Source organism: Coregonus clupeaformis, chromosome 26 (genome assembly GCF_020615455.1).
Source record: "Coregonus clupeaformis isolate EN_2021a chromosome 26, ASM2061545v1, whole genome shotgun sequence".
Classification (NCBI taxonomy): Eukaryota; Metazoa; Chordata; class Actinopteri; order Salmoniformes; family Salmonidae; genus Coregonus; species Coregonus clupeaformis.
In genome coordinates this window covers 47999732-48017691 of record NC_059217.1, presented here as the reverse complement: position 1 = coordinate 48017691, position 17960 = coordinate 47999732, and the positions used below count along the sequence as shown (strand labels likewise).

At 47.7% G+C, this 17960-nt stretch overlaps 1 protein-coding gene across 3 annotated transcripts in view; it reads left to right on the top strand.

Annotated features, from left to right (window-relative positions):
* tle3a (TLE family member 3, transcriptional corepressor a) overlaps window positions 1-15364 on the top strand; it is a 92861-nt gene extending 77497 nt beyond the window's left edge. For all 3 annotated transcript variants that reach the window (XM_041849871.2, XM_041849870.2, XM_045207900.1), the window contains 8 exons: window positions 4116-4282; window positions 5169-5239; window positions 5874-6123; window positions 6425-6672; window positions 11724-11871; window positions 12370-12520; window positions 13783-13859; window positions 15246-15364. In XM_041849871.2, coding sequence (XP_041705805.1) covers window positions 4116-4282; window positions 5169-5239; window positions 5874-6123; window positions 6425-6672; window positions 11724-11871; window positions 12370-12520; window positions 13783-13859; window positions 15246-15353 — 1220 coding nt within the window. In that variant the 3' untranslated portion in view covers window positions 15354-15364. The remainder of the gene's footprint in view (window positions 1-4115; window positions 4283-5168; window positions 5240-5873; window positions 6124-6424; window positions 6673-11723; window positions 11872-12369; window positions 12521-13782; window positions 13860-15245) is intronic.
* Window positions 15365-17960: the final 2596 nt, after the last annotated feature.

The following is a 17960-nucleotide window of genomic DNA, read 5'->3' as shown; positions in this document are numbered from 1 at the left end:
TGGATTTCACATGACTGGGCCCACTCACCGGGGGCCAGGCCTAGCCAATCAGAATGAGTTTTTCCCCACAAAAGGGCTTTATTTCAGACAGAAATACTCCTCAGTTTCATCAGCTGTAAAATAATGTGACAGGTGAAATGAAGAACTGGGTTTGCTTAATCTCCTAAAGTATTGCACAAGTTAAGTGCAGGTATTTACTTAAAAAGTAGCTACAAATATAAAAATGTATTGAAAAACTTCAAAGAAATACAGTGGGGAAAAAAAGTATTTAGTCAGCCACCAATTGTGCAAGTTCTCCCACTTAAAAAGATGAGAGAGGCATGTAATTTTCATCATAGGTACACGTCAACTATGACAGACAAAATGAGTTTTTTTTAGGTATGGTGTTCTTTGGACAACTCAGCATTCTTTGTCCTCCAAACACGACGAGTTGAGTTTTTACCAAAAAGTTCTATTTTGGTTTCATCTGACCATATGACATTCTCCCAATCCTCTTCTGGATCATCCAAATGCACTCTAGCAAACTTCAGACGGGCCTGGACATGTACTGGCTTAAGCAGGGAGACACGTCTGGCACTGCAGGATTTGAGTCCCTGGCGGCGTAGTGTGTTACTGATGGTAGGCTTTGTTACTTTGGTCCCAGCTCTCTGCAGGTCATTCACTAGGTCCCCCCGTGTGGTTCTGGGATTTTTGCTCACCGTTCTTGTGATCATTTTGACCCCATGGTGTGAGATCTTGCGTGGAGCCCCAGATCGAGGGAGATTATCAGTGGTCTTGTATGTCTTCCATTTCCTAATAATTGCTCCCACAGTTGATTTCTTCAAACCAAGCTGCTTACCTATTGCAGATTCAGTCTTCCCAGCCTGGTGCAGGTCTACAATTTTATTTCTGGTGTCCTTTGACAGCTCTTTGGTCTTGGCCATAGTGGAGTTTGGAGTGTGACTGTTTGAGGTTGTGGACAGGTGTCTTTTATACTGATAACAAGTTCAAACAGGTGCCATTAATACAGGTAACGAGTGGAGGTCAGAGGAGCCTCTTAAAGAAGAAGTTACAGGTCTGTGAGAGCCAGAAATCTTGCTTGTTTGTAGGTGACCAAATACTTATTTTCCACCATAATTTGCAAATAAATTCATAAAAATCCTACAATGTGTTTTTCTGGATTTTTTCTCTCTCAATTTGTCTGTCATAGTTGACGTGTACCTATGATGAAAATTACAGGCCTCTCTCATCTTTCTAAGTGGGAGAACTTGCACAATTGGTGGCTGACTAAATACTTTTTTCCCCCACTGTAGTTTCAATGGTATTGAAAAACCATCCTGTGGCTATTTCCTCCCGGTGTATGGTATGTACGTTATACCGCCCAAGCCTAGAAGTCTGCCAAAACAGACCCGGAGCGCTTCATCAGTGCACCACACTGCTTCTCCAACAGTCAGTTCCTCCACAGGTACTGGTCCACCATGGCTGAACATGTAGCACCCACCTTGGTGATACCATGGCTGAACATGTAGCACCCGCCTTGGTGATACCATGGCTGAACATGTAGCACCCGCCTTGGTGATACCATGGCTGAACATGTAGCACCCGCCTTGGTGATACCATGGCTGAACATGTAGCACCCGCCTTGGTGATACCATGGCTGAACATGTAGCACCCACCTTGGTGATACCATGGCTGAACATGTAGCACCCACCTTGGTGATACCATGGCTGAACATGTAGCACCCACCTTGGTGATACCATGGCTGAGCATGTAGCACCCACCTTGGTGATACCAAGGCTGAACATGTAGCACCCACCTTGGTGATACCATGGCTGAACATGTAGCACCCACCTTGGTGATACCATGGCTGAGCATGTAGCACCCACCTTGGTGATACATTTACATTTACATTTTTAGTCATTTAGCAGACGCTCTTATCCAGAGCGACTTACAGTTAGTGAGTGCATACATCATTTTTATTTTTCATACTGGCCCCCCGTGGGAATCGAACCCACAACCCTGGATGGCTGAGCATGTAGCACCCACCTTGGTGATACCAAGGCTGAACATGTAGCACCCACCTTGGTGATACCATGGCTGAGCATGTAGCACCCACCTTGGTGATACCAAGGCTGAACATGTAGCACCCACCTTGGTGATACCATGGCTGAGCATGTAGCACCCACCTTGGTGATACCATGGCTGAACATGTAGCACCCGCCTTGGTGATACCATGGCTGAACATGTAGCACCCACCTTGGTGATACCATGGCTGAACATGTAGCACCCGCCTTGGTGATACCATGGCTGAACATGTAGCACCCACCTTGGTGATACCAAGGCTGAACATGTAGCACCCACATTGGTGATACCATGGCTGAACATGTAGCACCCACCTTGGTGATACCATGGCTGAACATGTAGCACCCACCTTGGTGATACCATGGCTGAACATGTAGCACCCGCCTTGGTGATACCATGGCTGAACATGTAGCACCCACCTTGGTGATACCAAGGCTGAACATGTAGCACCCACATTGGTGATACCATGGCTGAACATGTAGCACCCACCTTGGTGATACCAGTCCCGGAGCCTCTTCTGTCCTTCTCTGGACACAGCATGCAGTTCTTGATGTAGTTCTTCCCGACAGATTAAACAATAAATGATTTGAATCCAAACAGCCATATAAATAGCTGGCCAAAAATATAGACTTTTCATCCCAATTCTGCAACTTTTGAGAAGTCAAGACCACATTTTACATTTTAGTAATTTAGCAGACGCTCTTATTCCCGAGCGACTGACAGTAGTTAGTACATACGTTTTCATTCCTACTGGTCCCCACCATGAGATGGAAGTGACCAACCCCCAGAGCAAACACATAGAAATAAATAATGATTTCCAATAGTTCCAGATATTTCTGCCTAGGCGACCACGGCGCCACAGTGCTATTTTCCATTTCTGCTATGGGGGTTAGTACTGGTACTCTCACACCAGTTAGACTGGCAGGGCTTTAGCTGAATGCTCTCTGTGTTCTCCATCTGTGACTGAGTGTGAGGCTACCGCTTTTTTTCTCTAGTCTACTGTGTCTGATCTGGCTGTATTCCTTTAGTAATGTCTCTCTCTCTCTCCTCTCTACTGTCTGATCTGTCTGTATTCCTTTAGTAATGTCTCTCTCTCTCTCTCTCTCTCTCTACTGTGACTGATCTGGCTGTATTCCTTTAGTAATGTCTCTCTCTCTCTCTCTCTACTGTGACTGATCTGTCTGTATTCCTTTAGTAATGTCTCTCTCTCTCTCTCTACTGTGACTGATCTGTCTGTATTCCTTTAGTAATGTCTCTCTCTCTCTCTACTGTGACTGATCTGTCTGTATTCCTTTAGTAATGTCTCTCTCTCTCTCTCTCTCTCTCTACTGTGACTGAGCTGGCTGTATTCCTTTAGTAATGTCTCTCTCTCGCTCTCTACTGTGACTGATCTGTCTGTATTCCTTTAGTAATGTCTCTCTCTCTCTCTCTCTCTCTCTACTGTGACTGATCTGTCTGTATTCCTTTAGTAATGTCTGTCTGTCTCTCTCTCTCTCTCTACTGTGACTGAGCTGGCTGTATTCCTTTAGTAATGTCTCTCTCTCGCTCTCTACTGTGACTGATCTGTCTGTATTCCTTTAGTAATGTCTCTCTCTCTCTCTCTCTCTACTGTGACTGAGCTGGCTGTATTCCTTTAGTAATGTCTCTCTCTCTTTCACTCTCTTCTCAATTCAGTTTTTTATTCAAAATGCTTTATGGCATGACAAAAGTGCATATTTGTTTTGGCATGGAGGCTGTGGGTTAATACTGCTGCTGTCACACCCAGTGGACTGGCATCTGGCCTCTCTGGAAGCCAAGGGCTTTGGCTGGCACCATTCTATTTATACGGCTGGCATCCTCTCTGTCTCTGTCCTCTGCTGTGACCTGGCCTGGGTGTATTTAATAGTAATGTGTTCTCTTTCTTTCTCTCTCTGTCAGTTTGTTTCTGTCCACCTCTACCGCTCAATGCTTTATCGGCTTGACATTCACTATACTGTGTATTCATGACATCATCATCATCAACAACAACAACAACAACAATATGATCATATGTAATAATCCGAATCCCTCTCCAGCGGCCCCGGCCCTGCGGACTCCCCTGTCCCTGGCGGGGTCCTACCCTCCCTTTGTTATGATGGGTCACCACCATGAGATGAACGGAGGTCTGACCAGCCCCGGTGTCTACGCTGGAATACACATCTCCCCTCAGATGAGCGCCGCCGCGTACGGACGGTCACCCATGGTGAGATACACACACACGCACACACACACACACACACACACACACACACACACACGCTGCGGATTACTGGTGTTCATATCTGTCTTGGTGTGGGTTTGTGTGAGTAATCAAAGAGGTGTTGTTATGTTGTGCTGTAGGTGTTTACTGTACATAGTCTCGTGTACAACGTCTCTGGGGCGGCAGGTAGCTTTAGTGGTTAAGAGCGTTGTGCCAGTAACCGAAAGGTCGCTGGTTCTAATCCCCGAGCCGACTAGGTGAAAAATCTGTCGATGTGCCCTTGAGCAAGGCACTTAACCCTAATTGCTCCTGTAAGTCGCTCTGGATAAGAGCGTCTGCTAAAATGACTAAAATGTAAATGTCTTGCCAAACCTCCTAAATCATCTTGTTGGAGAATTTAGTTTTGGCCAAAACTGTTAGAATGGGCAGCTGGATTCCAGCAGCTACATTTTGATTGGATGTTACATTTCAAGAACCTTCCCACCCACATGCCCGTAGAAGCATTATGTTATGTTCGTCACTGTTTTACCACCAGATAGGAAACACTTTGCAGAAAAAGGAAGAAAACCTGCAGTAAAAACCGTTTATCCAGAAGTTGGTTTATACACAACATCCAGTTGATGAAGGCATTACAACGTCTCTGTTTGAACTCTCTACTAAAGAAAAGAGACATTATGAGTGGGCACCTTTTGGCGCTCCGCCCATGCAAGGCATTTGATTGGTTTGACGTGTTGCGAGGCGTTACTGATTTACACAGGGTTTCCACCCATTTGTACCTACTTTCTACCATTGACTTCACCAGTGGTTCTCGACAAGGCTACTCTGTATGTTATGTAAATAGTATGTTGTGTAGGTTATGTCATGTTGACCCTATCTTGTTCTGTTACAGGGGTTTGATTCTCATCCCCACATGAGACCAGGTCTTCCTGCCAGTCTCACCTCCATATCTGGAGGAAAACCGTAAGTACCCTACACACTCTGGGTTCTGCTCTCTGTCTGTTTTTGTCTGTCTGTCTCTGTCTGTCTCTCCGTCTGTCTCTCTGTGTTTGTATGGCTGTCTATCTCTGTCTGTCTCTCTGTCTGTCTCTCTGTCTGTCTGGCTGTCTCTCTCTCTCTGTCTGTCTGGCTGTCTCTCTCTCTCTGTCTGTCTGGCTGTCTCTCTCTCTCTGTCTGTCTGGCTGTCTCTCTCTCTCTGTCTGTCTGGCTGTCTCTCTCTCTCTGTCTGTCTGGCTGTCTCTCTCTCTCTGTCTGTCTGGCTGTCTCTCTCTCTCTGTCTGTCTCTCTTTCTCTCTCTCTCGCTCTCTCCCTGTCTGTCGGTCTGTCTCTCTGTCTCTTTCTGTCTCTCTTTCTCTCTCTCCCTGTCTATCTCTCTGTCTGTCTTAGATGAAGCCCTTCAGTCCTACACTACATATCTGTTAGAATAACAATCATCAGGGTCATGTTCATTACCGTAACAAAACCTCTTGTAAAGGAAAGCTAAAATGAGTGTTGGTTATTGGACAACTGCATGTAGTCCCTTCCTGTTTCAGTTCGTTTAGTACCAAATGAACTCTACCCCCGCAGTACTAAAGAGAGCCCATGTCTCATCTTCCAGAGCCTACTCCTTCCATGTGAGTGCGGACGGGCAGATGCAGCCGGTGCCGTTCCCTCCGGACGCCCTGATAGGCCCGGGGATCCCCAGGCACGCCCGCCAGATCAACACGCTGAGCCACGGCGAGGTGGTGTGTGCTGTCACCATCTCCAACCCCACCAGACACGTCTACACAGGAGGGAAGGGCTGTGTCAAGATCTGGGACATCAGCCAGCCGGGCAGCAAGAGCCCCGTCTCTCAGCTGGACTGTCTGGTGAGGACCTACTACTGCTGTTGTTTACTGTGATCTAAGGAATTTGTGTTTGTGTATGTGATCCCTGAGTGGGAGTTGAACCCTTGACCTTGACATGGCTAGTGCCACGCCTTAACCAGCCAAACAGAACCACTTTTCTCTGCTACAGTCTAGATATGTTTTACTATGGTGGAAGGAATAAAGTTAATTTTCCTTCAGTCTGTCTGTCTGTCTGTCTGTCTGGCTAGAACCTCAGTCCTGATCCCTTGAGCTGTGGTGTCCAGAGCGTTTATTGATTGCGTCTGTTCCCTCTGTCTTCCAGAACAGGGATAACTACATCCGCTCCTGTAAGCTGCTCCCCGACGGTCGTACCCTCATCGTAGGAGGAGAGGCCAGTACTTTAACCATCTGGGACTTGGCCTCTCAGACGCCTCGTATCAAGGCTGAGCTGACGTCCTCCGCCCCTGCCTGCTACGCCCTCGCCATCTCCCCCGACGCCAAGGTCTGCTTCTCCTGCTGCAGCGACGGGAACATCGCCGTCTGGGACCTGCACAACCAGACTCTCGTCAGGTAGGAAAAGATGGAAAGGCTGTGGGTTTGTGGCTGTGTATTGTGCAGTGCTGTACTGTGCTGGTTACTGGCTGTGTATTGTGCAGTGCTGTACTGGGCTGGTTACTGGCTGTGTATTGTGCAGTGCTGTACTGTGCTGGTTACTGGCTGTGTATTGTGCTATTGCTGTACTGTGCTGGGTTCTACAGGTATGTGGGGGTTTCTGAGAACATCAAATCAACGTTTATTGGTCGCAAACACAGATTTGCAGATGTTGTCGCAGGTGCAGCGAAATGCTTGTGTTTCTAGCTCCAACAGAGCAGTGATACCTAGCTAAATGCTTGTGTTTCTAGCTCCAACAGTGCAGTGATACCTAGCTAAATGCTTGTGTTTCTAGCTCCAACAGCGCAGTGATACCTAGCTAAATGCTTGTGTTTCTAGCTCCAACAGAGCAGTGATACCTAGCTAAATGCTTGTGTTTCTAGCTCCAACAGTGCAGTGATACCTAGCTAAATGCTTGTGTTTCTAGCTCCAACAGCGCAGTGATACCTAGCTAAATGCTTGTGTTTCTAGCTCCAACAGTGCAGTGATACCTAGCTAAATGCTTGTGTTTCTAGCTCCTACAGCGCAGTGATACCTAGCTAAATGCTTGTGTTTCTAGCTCCTACAGCGCAGTGATACCTAGCTAAATGCTTGTGTTTCTAGCTCCAACAGCGCAGTGATACCTAGCTAAATGCTTGTGTTTCTAGCTCCAACAGCGCAGTGATACCTAGCTAAATGCTTGTGTTTCTAGCTCCAACAGCGCAGTGATACCTAGCTAAATGCTTGTGTTTCTAGCTCCAACAGCATAGTAATACCTAGCAATAAAGAAAAACACTACACACATAATCCAGATTGTTTTTTATTTATAAGTTATTTAGGATGAGCCATGACTAGAATACAGTATATACATATGAAGTGGGTGAAACAGTATCTAAACATTATTAAAGGGACCAGTGTTCCATATCTGTGTACATAGGGCAGCAGTCTCTAAGGTGCAGGGTAGAGTACCAGGTGGTAGCCTGCTAGTAACAGTGACTAAGTTCAGGGCAGGGTACTGGGTGGAGGCCGGCTAGTGGTGACTGTTTAACAGTCTGATGGCCTGGAGATAGAAGCTGTTTTTCAGTCTCTCGGTCCCAGCTTTGATTCACCTGTACTGTCTCCGCCTTCTAAATGGTAGCGGGTAAACAAGCCGTGGCTCGGGTGGCTGAGGTCCTTGATGATCTTCTTAGCCTTCCTGTGACACCAGGTGCTGTAGATGTCCTGGAGGGCAGGCAGTGTGCCCCCGGTGATGCGTTGGGCTGACCGCACCACCCTCTGGAGAGCCCTCAAGTTGCCATGATTAGCTGTTCTGTCGTGCTTATCACCGTACCAGGCGGTGATAAGCACGACAGGATGCTCTCAATGGTGCATCTGTAGAAGTTCATGTGGGTGTTAGGGACCAAGCCAAATTTCTTCAGCCTCCTGAGTTTGAAGAGGCGCTGTTGCACCTTCTTCACCACGCTGTTTGTGTGGATGGACCATTTCAGGTTGTCAGTGATGTGCACGCCAAGGAACTTGAAGCTTTTCACCTTCTGTGGCCCTGTCGATGTGGATGGGGGCGTGCTTTCTCTGCTGTCTCTTGAACAGGCTCAACCTGCTCAAGTTCTTTGGTGTCCACATCACCAACAAACTATCATGGTCCAAACACACCAAGACAGTCGTGAAGAGGGCACGACAAAGCCTATTCCCCCTCAGGAGACTGAAAAGATTTGGCATGGGTCCTCAGATCCTTAAAAAGTTATACAGCTGCACCATCGAGAGCATCCTGACTGGTTGCGTCACCGCCTGGTATGGCAACTGCTCGGCCTCCGACTGCAAGGCACTACAGAGGGTAGTGCATACGGCCCAGTACATCACTGGGACCTCTATACCAGGCGGTGTCAGAGGAAGGCCCTAAACATTATGAAAGACTCTAGCCACCCTAGTCATAGACTGTTCTCTCTGCTACCGCACGGCATGCGATACCGGAGCGGCAAGTCTAGGTCCAAAAGGCTTCTTAACAGCTTCTACCCCCAAGCCATAAGACTCCTGAACAGCTAATCATGGCTACCTGGACTATTTGCGTTGACTACCTGTGGTCTTGTATGTTTGGTATTTTGTATGGCTTTCATGGTGGTTTATAAGATGTATATGAGACTACCTGTGATTTTAGGGCAGTGGTTTATAAGGACATATTTGAGACTACCTGTGGTTTTAGGGCAGTGGTTTGTAAGGACATTATTAGACTACCTGTGGTTTTAGGGCAGTGGTTTGTAAGGACATATTTGAGACTACCTGTGGTTTTAGGGCAGTGGTTAGTAAGGACATTATTAGACTACCTGTGGTTTTAGGGCAGTGGTTTCTAAGGACATATTTGTGGTTTTAGGGCAGTGGTTTGTAAGGACATTATTAGACTACCTGTGGTTTTAGGGCAGTGGTTTGTAAGGACATATTTCAGACTACCTGCGGTTTTACGGCAGTGGTTTCTAAGGACATATTTGAGACTACCTGCGGTTTTACGGCAGTGGTTTCTAAGGACATATTTGTGGTTTTAGGGCAGTGGTTTGTAAGGACATATTTGAGACAACCTGTGGTTTTAGGGCAGTGGTTTGTAAGGACATACAGTGGGGAAAAAAAGTATTTAGTCAGCCACCAATTGTGCAAGTTCTCCCACTTAAAAAGATGAGAGAGGCCTGTAATTTTCATCATAGGTACCGTCAACTATGACAGACAAAATGAGGGAAAAAAATCCAGAAAATCACATTGTAGGATTTTTTATGAATTTATTGGCATATGATGGTGGAAAATAAGTATTTGGTCAATAACAAAAGTTTCTCAATACTTTGTTATATACCCTTTGTTGGCAATGACACAGGTCAAAGCGTTTTCTGTAAGTCTTCACAAGGTTTTCACACACTGTTGCTGGTATTTTGCCCCATTCCTCCATGCAGATCTCCTCTAGAGCAGTGATGTTTTGGGGCTGTCGCTGGGCAACACAGACTTTCAACTCCCCTCCAAAAAGATTTTCTATGGGGTTGAGATCTGGAGACTGGCTAGGCCACTCCAGGACTTGAATGCTTCTTACGAAGCCACTCCTTCGTTGCCCGGCGGTGTGTTTGGGATCATTGTCATGCTAGAAAGACCCAGCCACGCTTAATCTTCAATGCCCTTGCTGATGGAAGGAGGATTTCACTCAAAATCTCACGATACATGGCCCCATTCATTCTTTCCTTTACATGGATTAGTCGTCCTGGTCCCTTTGCAGAAAAAACAGCCCCAAAGCATGATGTTTCCAACCCCATGCTTCACAGTAGGTATGGTGTTCTTTGGATGCAACTCAGCATTCTTTGTCCTCCAAACATGACGAGGTTGAGTTTTTACCAAAAAAGTTATATTTTGGTTTCATCTGACCGTATGACATTCTCCCAATCCTCTTCTGGATCATCCAAATGCACTTCAGACGGGCCTGGACATGTACTGGCTTAAGCAGGGGGACACGTCTCGCACTGCAGGATTTGAGTCCCTGGCCGGCGTAGTGTGTTACTGATGGTAGGCTTTGTTACTTTGGTCCCAGCTCTCTGCAGGTCATTCACTAGGTCCCCCCGTGTGGTTCTGGGATTTTTTGCTCACCGTTCTTGTGATCATTTTGACCCCACGGGGTGAGATCTTGCGTGGAGCCCCAGATCGAGGGAGATTATCAGTGGTCTTGTATGTCTTCCATTTCCTAATAATTGCTCCCACAGTTGATTTCTTCAAACCAAGCTGCTTACCTATTGCAGATTCAGTCTTCCCAGCCTGGTGCAGGTCTACAATTTTGTTTTTGGTGTCCTTTGACAGCTCTTTGGTCTTGGCCATTGTGGAGTTTGGAGTGTGACTGTTTGAGGTTGTGGACAGGTGTCTTTTATACTGATAACAAGTTCAAACAGGTGCCATTAACTACAGGTAGCGAGTGGAGGACAGAGGAGCCTCTTAAAGAAGAAGTTACATGTCTGTGAGAGCCAGAAATCTTGCTTGTTTGTAGGTGACCAAATACTTATTTTCCACCATAATTTGCAAATAAATTCATTAAAAATCCTACAATGGGATTTTCTGAATTTTTTTTCCTCAATTTGTCTGTCATAGTTGACGTGTACCTATGATGAAAATTACAGGCCTCTCTCATCTTTTTAAGTGGGAGAACTTGCACAATTGGTGGCTGACTAAATACTTTTTTTCCCCACTGTATTTGAGACAACCTGTGGTTTTAGGGCAGTGGTTTGTAAGGACATATTTGAGACAACCTGTGGTTTTAGGGCAGTGGTTTGTAAGGACATTATTAGACTACCGGTGGTTTTAGGGCAGTGGTTTGTAAGGACATATTTCAGACTACCTGCGGTTTTACGGCAGTGGTTTGTAAGGACATATTTGAGACTACCTGTGGTTTTAGGGCAGTGGTTTGTAAGGACATTATTAGACTACCTGTGGTTTTAGGGCAGTGGTTTGTAAGGACATATTTCAGACTACCTGCGGTTTTACGGCAGTGGTTTCTAAGGACATATTTGAGACTACCTGCGGTTTTACGGCAGTGGTTTCTAAGGACATATTTGTGGTTTTAGGGCAGTGGTTTGTAAGGACATATTTGAGACTACCTGTGGTTTTAGGGCAGTGGTTTGTAAGGACATATTTGAGACTACCTGTGGTTTTAGGGCAGTGGTTTGTAAGGACATATTTGAGACTACCTGTGGTTTTAGGGCAGTGGTTTGTAAGGACATATTTGAGACTACCTGTGGTTTTAGGGCAGTGGTTTGTAAGGACATATTTGAGACTACCTATGGTTTTACGGCAGTGGTTTCTAAGGACATATTTGTGGTTTTAGGGCAGTGGTTTGTAAGGACATTATTAGACGACCAGTGGTTGTGTAGGTGCCCGTGGCTCTACAGGTGTTAAGTGGTGACATGTAAAGTGATGGTTTCGAAGGATACATTATTTGTGCGTACATGGTTTATAAGGACGTGCTGTGTGGTTTCTCACAGGCAGTTCCAGGGCCATACGGACGGGGCTAGCTGTATAGATATCTCTCACGATGGGACCAAGCTGTGGACAGGAGGTCTGGACAACACGGTACGCTCCTGGGACCTGAGAGAGGGCCGCCAGCTACAGCAGCACGACTTCACCTCACAGGTACGCCCTCTCACTCACACACACACACACACACACACACACACACACACACACACACACACACACACACACACACACACACACACACACACACACACACACACACACACACACACACACACACACACACACACACACACACACACACACACACACACACTGGTATCAAAGTCCCAGTTGCGCCCTTGATTAAGACATATAACCCCCAAACCAGGGCCCCTACGGTGCGACCATTTTACTCGCATATGTGCCTAAATACTTTTGTTCTACGACCTGGGATTTTAATTTAGGCGTCTAGAAAAATGAAGGATTCTAGCTTTTATTAACTCAAAATATTTTTCATTGTGCTCCTAAATTTATTTGTGTGCATCTTGATTTTCAACTTAGGGGCACAAGTGCTCCTTGTAAAAAATAAAAAAATAAAAAACTCAGCATGTTGTATGTAGCGGAGAGCCAAACGTATTCATAAGGATCAATGTTAATCTGTCCCCCCTCCAGATCTTCTCTCTAGGATACTGTCCTACAGGGGAATGGTTAGCTGTCGGGATGGAGAGCAGTAACGTGGAGGTCCTCCATCACACCAAACCTGACAAGTACCAGCTACATCTCCACGAGAGCTGTGTCCTCTCACTCAAGTTCGCCAACTGTGGTAAGAACACACACACACACACCACAGTACACTGCTGTGTGCCCCTGACTGAGGCTCAGGAAGACATTACTGTACCAAACTGTACTGAGCTGACCTGCTTACACCTCCACCATAGTGGCTGGTACCGATGGAAGAGGAAATATCTGCGCCAGCCCAGTTTGGTTGTGGATGACTTGGCATGCTAGTGTGAAAAGGGCATTAGAGTTCTTAGCCCTCATATAGGAGTGTCCTGATCCACCTGCTTATTATCTGCATTGTGAAGGTTGATGTGGCTATTCTTGGTGTGGAGTTCCTATTTCCATGACTCCATGGCCTGATTACATTGTTTTCTACTCTTCCATCTCTCTCTCCCTCCCTCCCCTCTCTCTCGCTCTCTCCCTCCCTCCCCTCTCTCCTCTCTCTCTCCCTCCCTCCCCTCTCTCCTCTCTCTCTCCCTCCCTCCCCTCTCTCCTCTCTCTCTCCCTCCCTCCCCTCTCTCCTCTCTCTCTCCCTCCCTCTCCTCTCTCTCTCCCTCCCTCCCTCTCTCCTCTCTCTCTCCCTCCCTCCCCTCTCTCCTCTCTCTCTCCCTCCCTCCCTCTCTCTCTCTCTCTCCCTCCCTCCCTCTCTCTCTCTCTCTCCCTCCCTCCCCTCTCTCCTCTCTCTCTCCCTCCCTTCCCTCTCTCCTCTCTCTCCCTCCCTCCCTCTCTCCTCTCTCTCTCCCTCCTTCCCTCTCTCCTCTCTCTCTCCCTCCCTCCCTCTCTCCTCTCTCTCTCCCTCCCTCCCCTCTCTCCTCTCTCTCTCCCTCCCTCCCCTCTCTCTCTCTCTCTCTCCCTCCCTCCCTCTCTCTCTCTCTCTCTCCCTCCCTCCCCTCTCTCTCTCTCTCTCTCCCTCCCTCCCTCTCTCCTCTCTCTCTCCCTCCCTTCCCTCTCTCCTCTCTCTCTCCCTCCCTCCCCTCTCTCTCTCTCTCTCTCCCTCCCTCCCCTCTCTCCTCTCTCTCTCCCTCCCTTTCCTCTCTCTCTCCCTCCCTCCCCTCTCTCCTCTCTCTCTCCCTCCCTCCTCTCTCTCTCCCTCCCTCCCCCCTCTCTCTCTCTCTCCCTCCCTCCCCTCTCTCCTCTCTCTCTCCCTCCCTCCCTCCCCTCTCTCTCTCTCTCTCCCTCCCTCCCCTCTCTCCTCTCTCTCTCCCTCCCTCCCCTCTCTCCTCTCTCTCCCTCCCTCCCCTCTTACCTCTCTCTGTCCCTCCCTCCCTCCCCTCTCTCCCTCCCTCCCCTCTCTCCTCTCTGCAGGGAAATGGTTTGTGTCTACAGGGAAGGACAACCTGCTGAACACCTGGAGGACTCCATATGGTGCCAGTATATTCCAGGTATATATACTGATCAATACACTACCGCACAGGACAAGATAAGCGTGTGTGTGTGTGTGTGTGTGTGTGTGTGTGTGTGTGTGTGTGTGTGTGTGTGTGTGTGTGTGTGTGTGTGTGTGTGTGTGTGTGTGTGTGTGTATGTGGTGTGTTGGTAATATCAGCCCATCTGGGCCCGGTTTCCCGACAGTGATTGAACTTAGGCTTCCTAGTGTTTTAACAGATGCATCTTTCCTACAACGGCCGAAGATGTAACGTGCGTTTCCCAAAACACCACGCAGAGAGAACGGTCGCTAAGTGCAACGTTGGAGCATGTTTCAATACTGATGGGATGGAAAGAAAGGGAGCGCTGCTCTCAGATCAGCTTTCTCCATTCAAATCGTACCTTAACATTAGAATGATTGAACAATGCTGACGACGGATCTTCGGCTGCAAATAAAATAGAGCAAAATAGATAAACCATGTGATTCTATGTTTAGTGGAGATCCTCTGTGTTATAAAGTGACGTGGCAGGGCTATGTTTAGTGGAGATCCTCTGTGTTATAAAGTGACGTGGCAGGGCTATGTTTAGTGGAGATCCTCTGTGTTATAAAGTGACGTGGCAGGGCTATGTTTAGTGGAGATCCTCTGTGTTATAAAGTGACGTGGCAGGGCTATGTTTAGTGGAGATCCTCTGTGTTATAAAGTGACGTGGCAGGGCTATGTTTAGTGGAGATCCTCTGTGTTATAAAGTGACGTGGCAGGGCTATGTTTAGTGGAGATCCTCTGTGTTATAAAGTGACGTGGCAGGGCTATGTTTAGTGGAGATCCTCTGTGTTATAAAGTGACGTGGCAGGGCTATGTTTAGTGGAGATCCTCTGTGTTATAAAGTGACGTGGCAGGGCTATGTTTAGTGGAGATCCTCTGTGTTATAAAGTGACGTGGCAGGGCTATGTTTAGTGGAGATCCTCTGTGTTATAAAGTGACGTGGCAGGGCTATGTTTAGTGGAGATCTTCTGTGTTATAAAGTGACGTGGCAGGGCAAAAAAAAAAATCATCTAATGACACATTTAGCTGTTCTACGAGCTTTTTTTAAGTGCAACGTTAATATCGATGGTTTTAGGAAACGGCTCAAGAGATTTAACGATGCTCCTACGAAGGTTCTAAAGATGCATTTAGACACCTTTGGGAAACCCGGCCCTGGCCTTTTAGTCAGCCGTCCTTTTTCAATTTAACCCTTACATGTATTTAAACACAAATAAGGCTTGAGAGAGAGTGAAATAGGCCTAGCTAGCTGACAAATCTATGTCACCAAATATAGCATTGTGGTCTGCTGTCCTCTGTCCACTTTAAACATTGGTTTGAGAGAGAGTGGAAAGTCACTAAATATCTTGTATCTTCCCCCGACAGTCGAAAGAGTCTTCTTCAGTCCTGAGCTGTGACATCTCAGCAGACGACAAGTACATCGTCACAGGCTCCGGGGACAAGAAGGCTACTGTCTACGAGGTCATATACTAGAGACAGACAGACGGACGGACGGACAGATGGGATTATGGTGTAGTGGAGGACCTCAAATGGGATTATGGTGGAGTGGAGGACCTCAAATGGGGTTATGGTGGAGTGGAGGAACGCAAATGGGGTTATGGTGGAGTGGAGGACCTCAAATGGGGTTATGGTGGAGTGGAGGACCTCAAATGGGGTTATGGTGGTGTGGAGGACCTCAAATGGGGTTATGGTGGAGTGGAGGACCTCAAATTGGATTATGGTGGAGTGGAGGACCTCAAATGGGATTACGTTGGAGTGGTGGACCTCAAGTGGAGTTACGTTGGTGTGGAGGACCTCAGATGCAATTACGTTGGAGCGGAGGACCTCAGATGGAATTACGTTGGAGCGGAGGACCTCAGATGGAATTACGTTGGAGTGGAGGAGCTCAGATGGAATTACGTTGGAGTGGAGGACCTCAGATGGAATTACGTTGGAGTGGAGGACCTCAAATGGAATTACGTTGGAGTGGAGGACCTCAGATGGAATTACGTTGGAGTGGAGGACCTCAGGGGGAATTACGTTGGAGTGGAGGACCTCAGGGGGAATAAGGTTGGAGTGGAGGACCTCAGGGGGAATTAGGTTGGAGTGGAGGACCTCAGGGGGAATAAGGTTGGAGTGGAGGACCTCAGGGGGAATTAGGTTGGAGTGGAGGACCTCAGGGGGAATAAGGTTGGAGTGGAGGACCTCAGGGGGAATTAGGTTGGAGTGGAGGACCTCAGGGGGAATAAGGTTGGAGTGGAGGACCTCAGGGGGAATTAGGTTGGAGTGGAGGACCTCAGGGGGAATTAGGTTGGAGTGGAGGACCTCAGGTGGAATTAGGTTGGAGTGGAGGACCTCAGGGGGAATTAGGTTGGAGTGGAGGACCTCAGGGGGAATTAGGTTGGAGTGGAGGACCTCAGGGGGAATAAGGTTGGAGTGGAGGACCTCAGGGGGAATTAGGTTGGAGTGGAGGACCTCAGGGGGAATTAGGTTGGAGTGGAGGACCTCAGGGGGAATTAGGTTGGAGTGGAGGACCTCAGGGGGAATTAGGTTGGAGTGGAGGACCTCAGGGGGAATTAGGTTGGAGTGGAGGACCTCAGGGGGAATTAGGTTGGAGTGGAGGACCTCAGGGGGAATTAGGTTGGAGTGGAGGACCTCAGGGGGAATTAGGTTGGAGTGGAGGACCTCAGGGGGAATTAGGTTGGAGTGGAGGACCTCAGGGGGAATTAGGTTGGAGTGGAGGACCTCAGGGGGAATTAGGTTGGAGTGGAGGACCTCAGGGGAATTAGGTTGGAGTGGAGGACCTCAGGGGGAATTAGGTTGGAGTGGAGGACCTCAGGGGGAATTAGGTTGGAGTGGAGGACCTCAGGGGGAATTAGGTTGGAGTGGAGGACCTCAGGGGGAATAAGGTTGGAGTGGAGGACCTCAGGGGGAATAAGGTTGGAGTGGAGGACCTCAGGGGGAATAAGGTTGGAGTGGAGGACCTCAGGGGGAATAAGGTTGGAGTGGAGGACCTCAGGGGGATTAGGTTGGAGTGGAGGACCTCAGGGGGAATTAGGGTTGGAGTGGAGGACCTCAGGGGGAATTAGGTTGGAGTGGAGGACCTCAGGGGGAATTAGGTTGGAGTGGAGGACCTCAGGGGGAATTAGGTTGGAGTGGAGGACCTCAGGGGGAATTAGGTTGGAGTGGAGGACCTCAGGGGGAATTAGGTTGGAGTGGAGGACCTCAGGGGGAATTAGGTTGGAGTGGAGGACCTCAGGATGAGAGGAGGGACAGACAGTGACCTCTCGGGAACCCCTGGCCCTGGATCATTGGAGTTAATTTGGTACAGTACAGTGCCCCCCTTTGGACTCAGATTTTTTTGGCGCACCAGTAACAGCCATGTTCTGCAATCTAGAGCAAAAGATGGCCTTAAATGATAGCATGGCGCAGCCAGTCCACAAGGTGGCGCAGCGCCCCACTTACGTTCTTAGGGGAAACCCTGGAATTCAATTGTTGCCATTCTAGGGTCATGCATTACTCATAAAACATGTTTATAACTGTTATTATTCAGAAACATAAAATACCATAAAATACTGTCATACCGTCAAATATGATAAATATACTGAACAAAAATGTAAACGCAACATGCAAACATTTCAAAGATTTTACTGAGTTACAGTTCATATAAGGAAATCAGTCAATTGAAATAAATTCATTAGGCCCTAATCTATGGATTTCACATGACAGGTCCTGGGCTGGCGTGGTTACACATGGTCTGTGGTTGTGAGGACGTACTGCCAAATTCTCTAAAACGACGTTGAAGGCGGCTTATGGTAGAGAAATGAACATTCAATTCTCTGGCAACAGCTCTGGTGGACATTCCTGCAGTCAGCATGCCAATTGCACGCTCCCTCAAAACTTGAGACATCTGTGACGTTGTGTTGTGTGACAAAACTGCACATTTTTGTGGCCTTTTATTGTCCCCAGCACAAGGTGCACCTGTGTAATGATCATGATGTTTAATAAGCTTCTTGATATGCCACACCTGTCAGGTGGATGGATTATCTTGGCAAAGGAGAAATGCTCACTAACAAATTTGTGCACAACATTTGAGAGAAA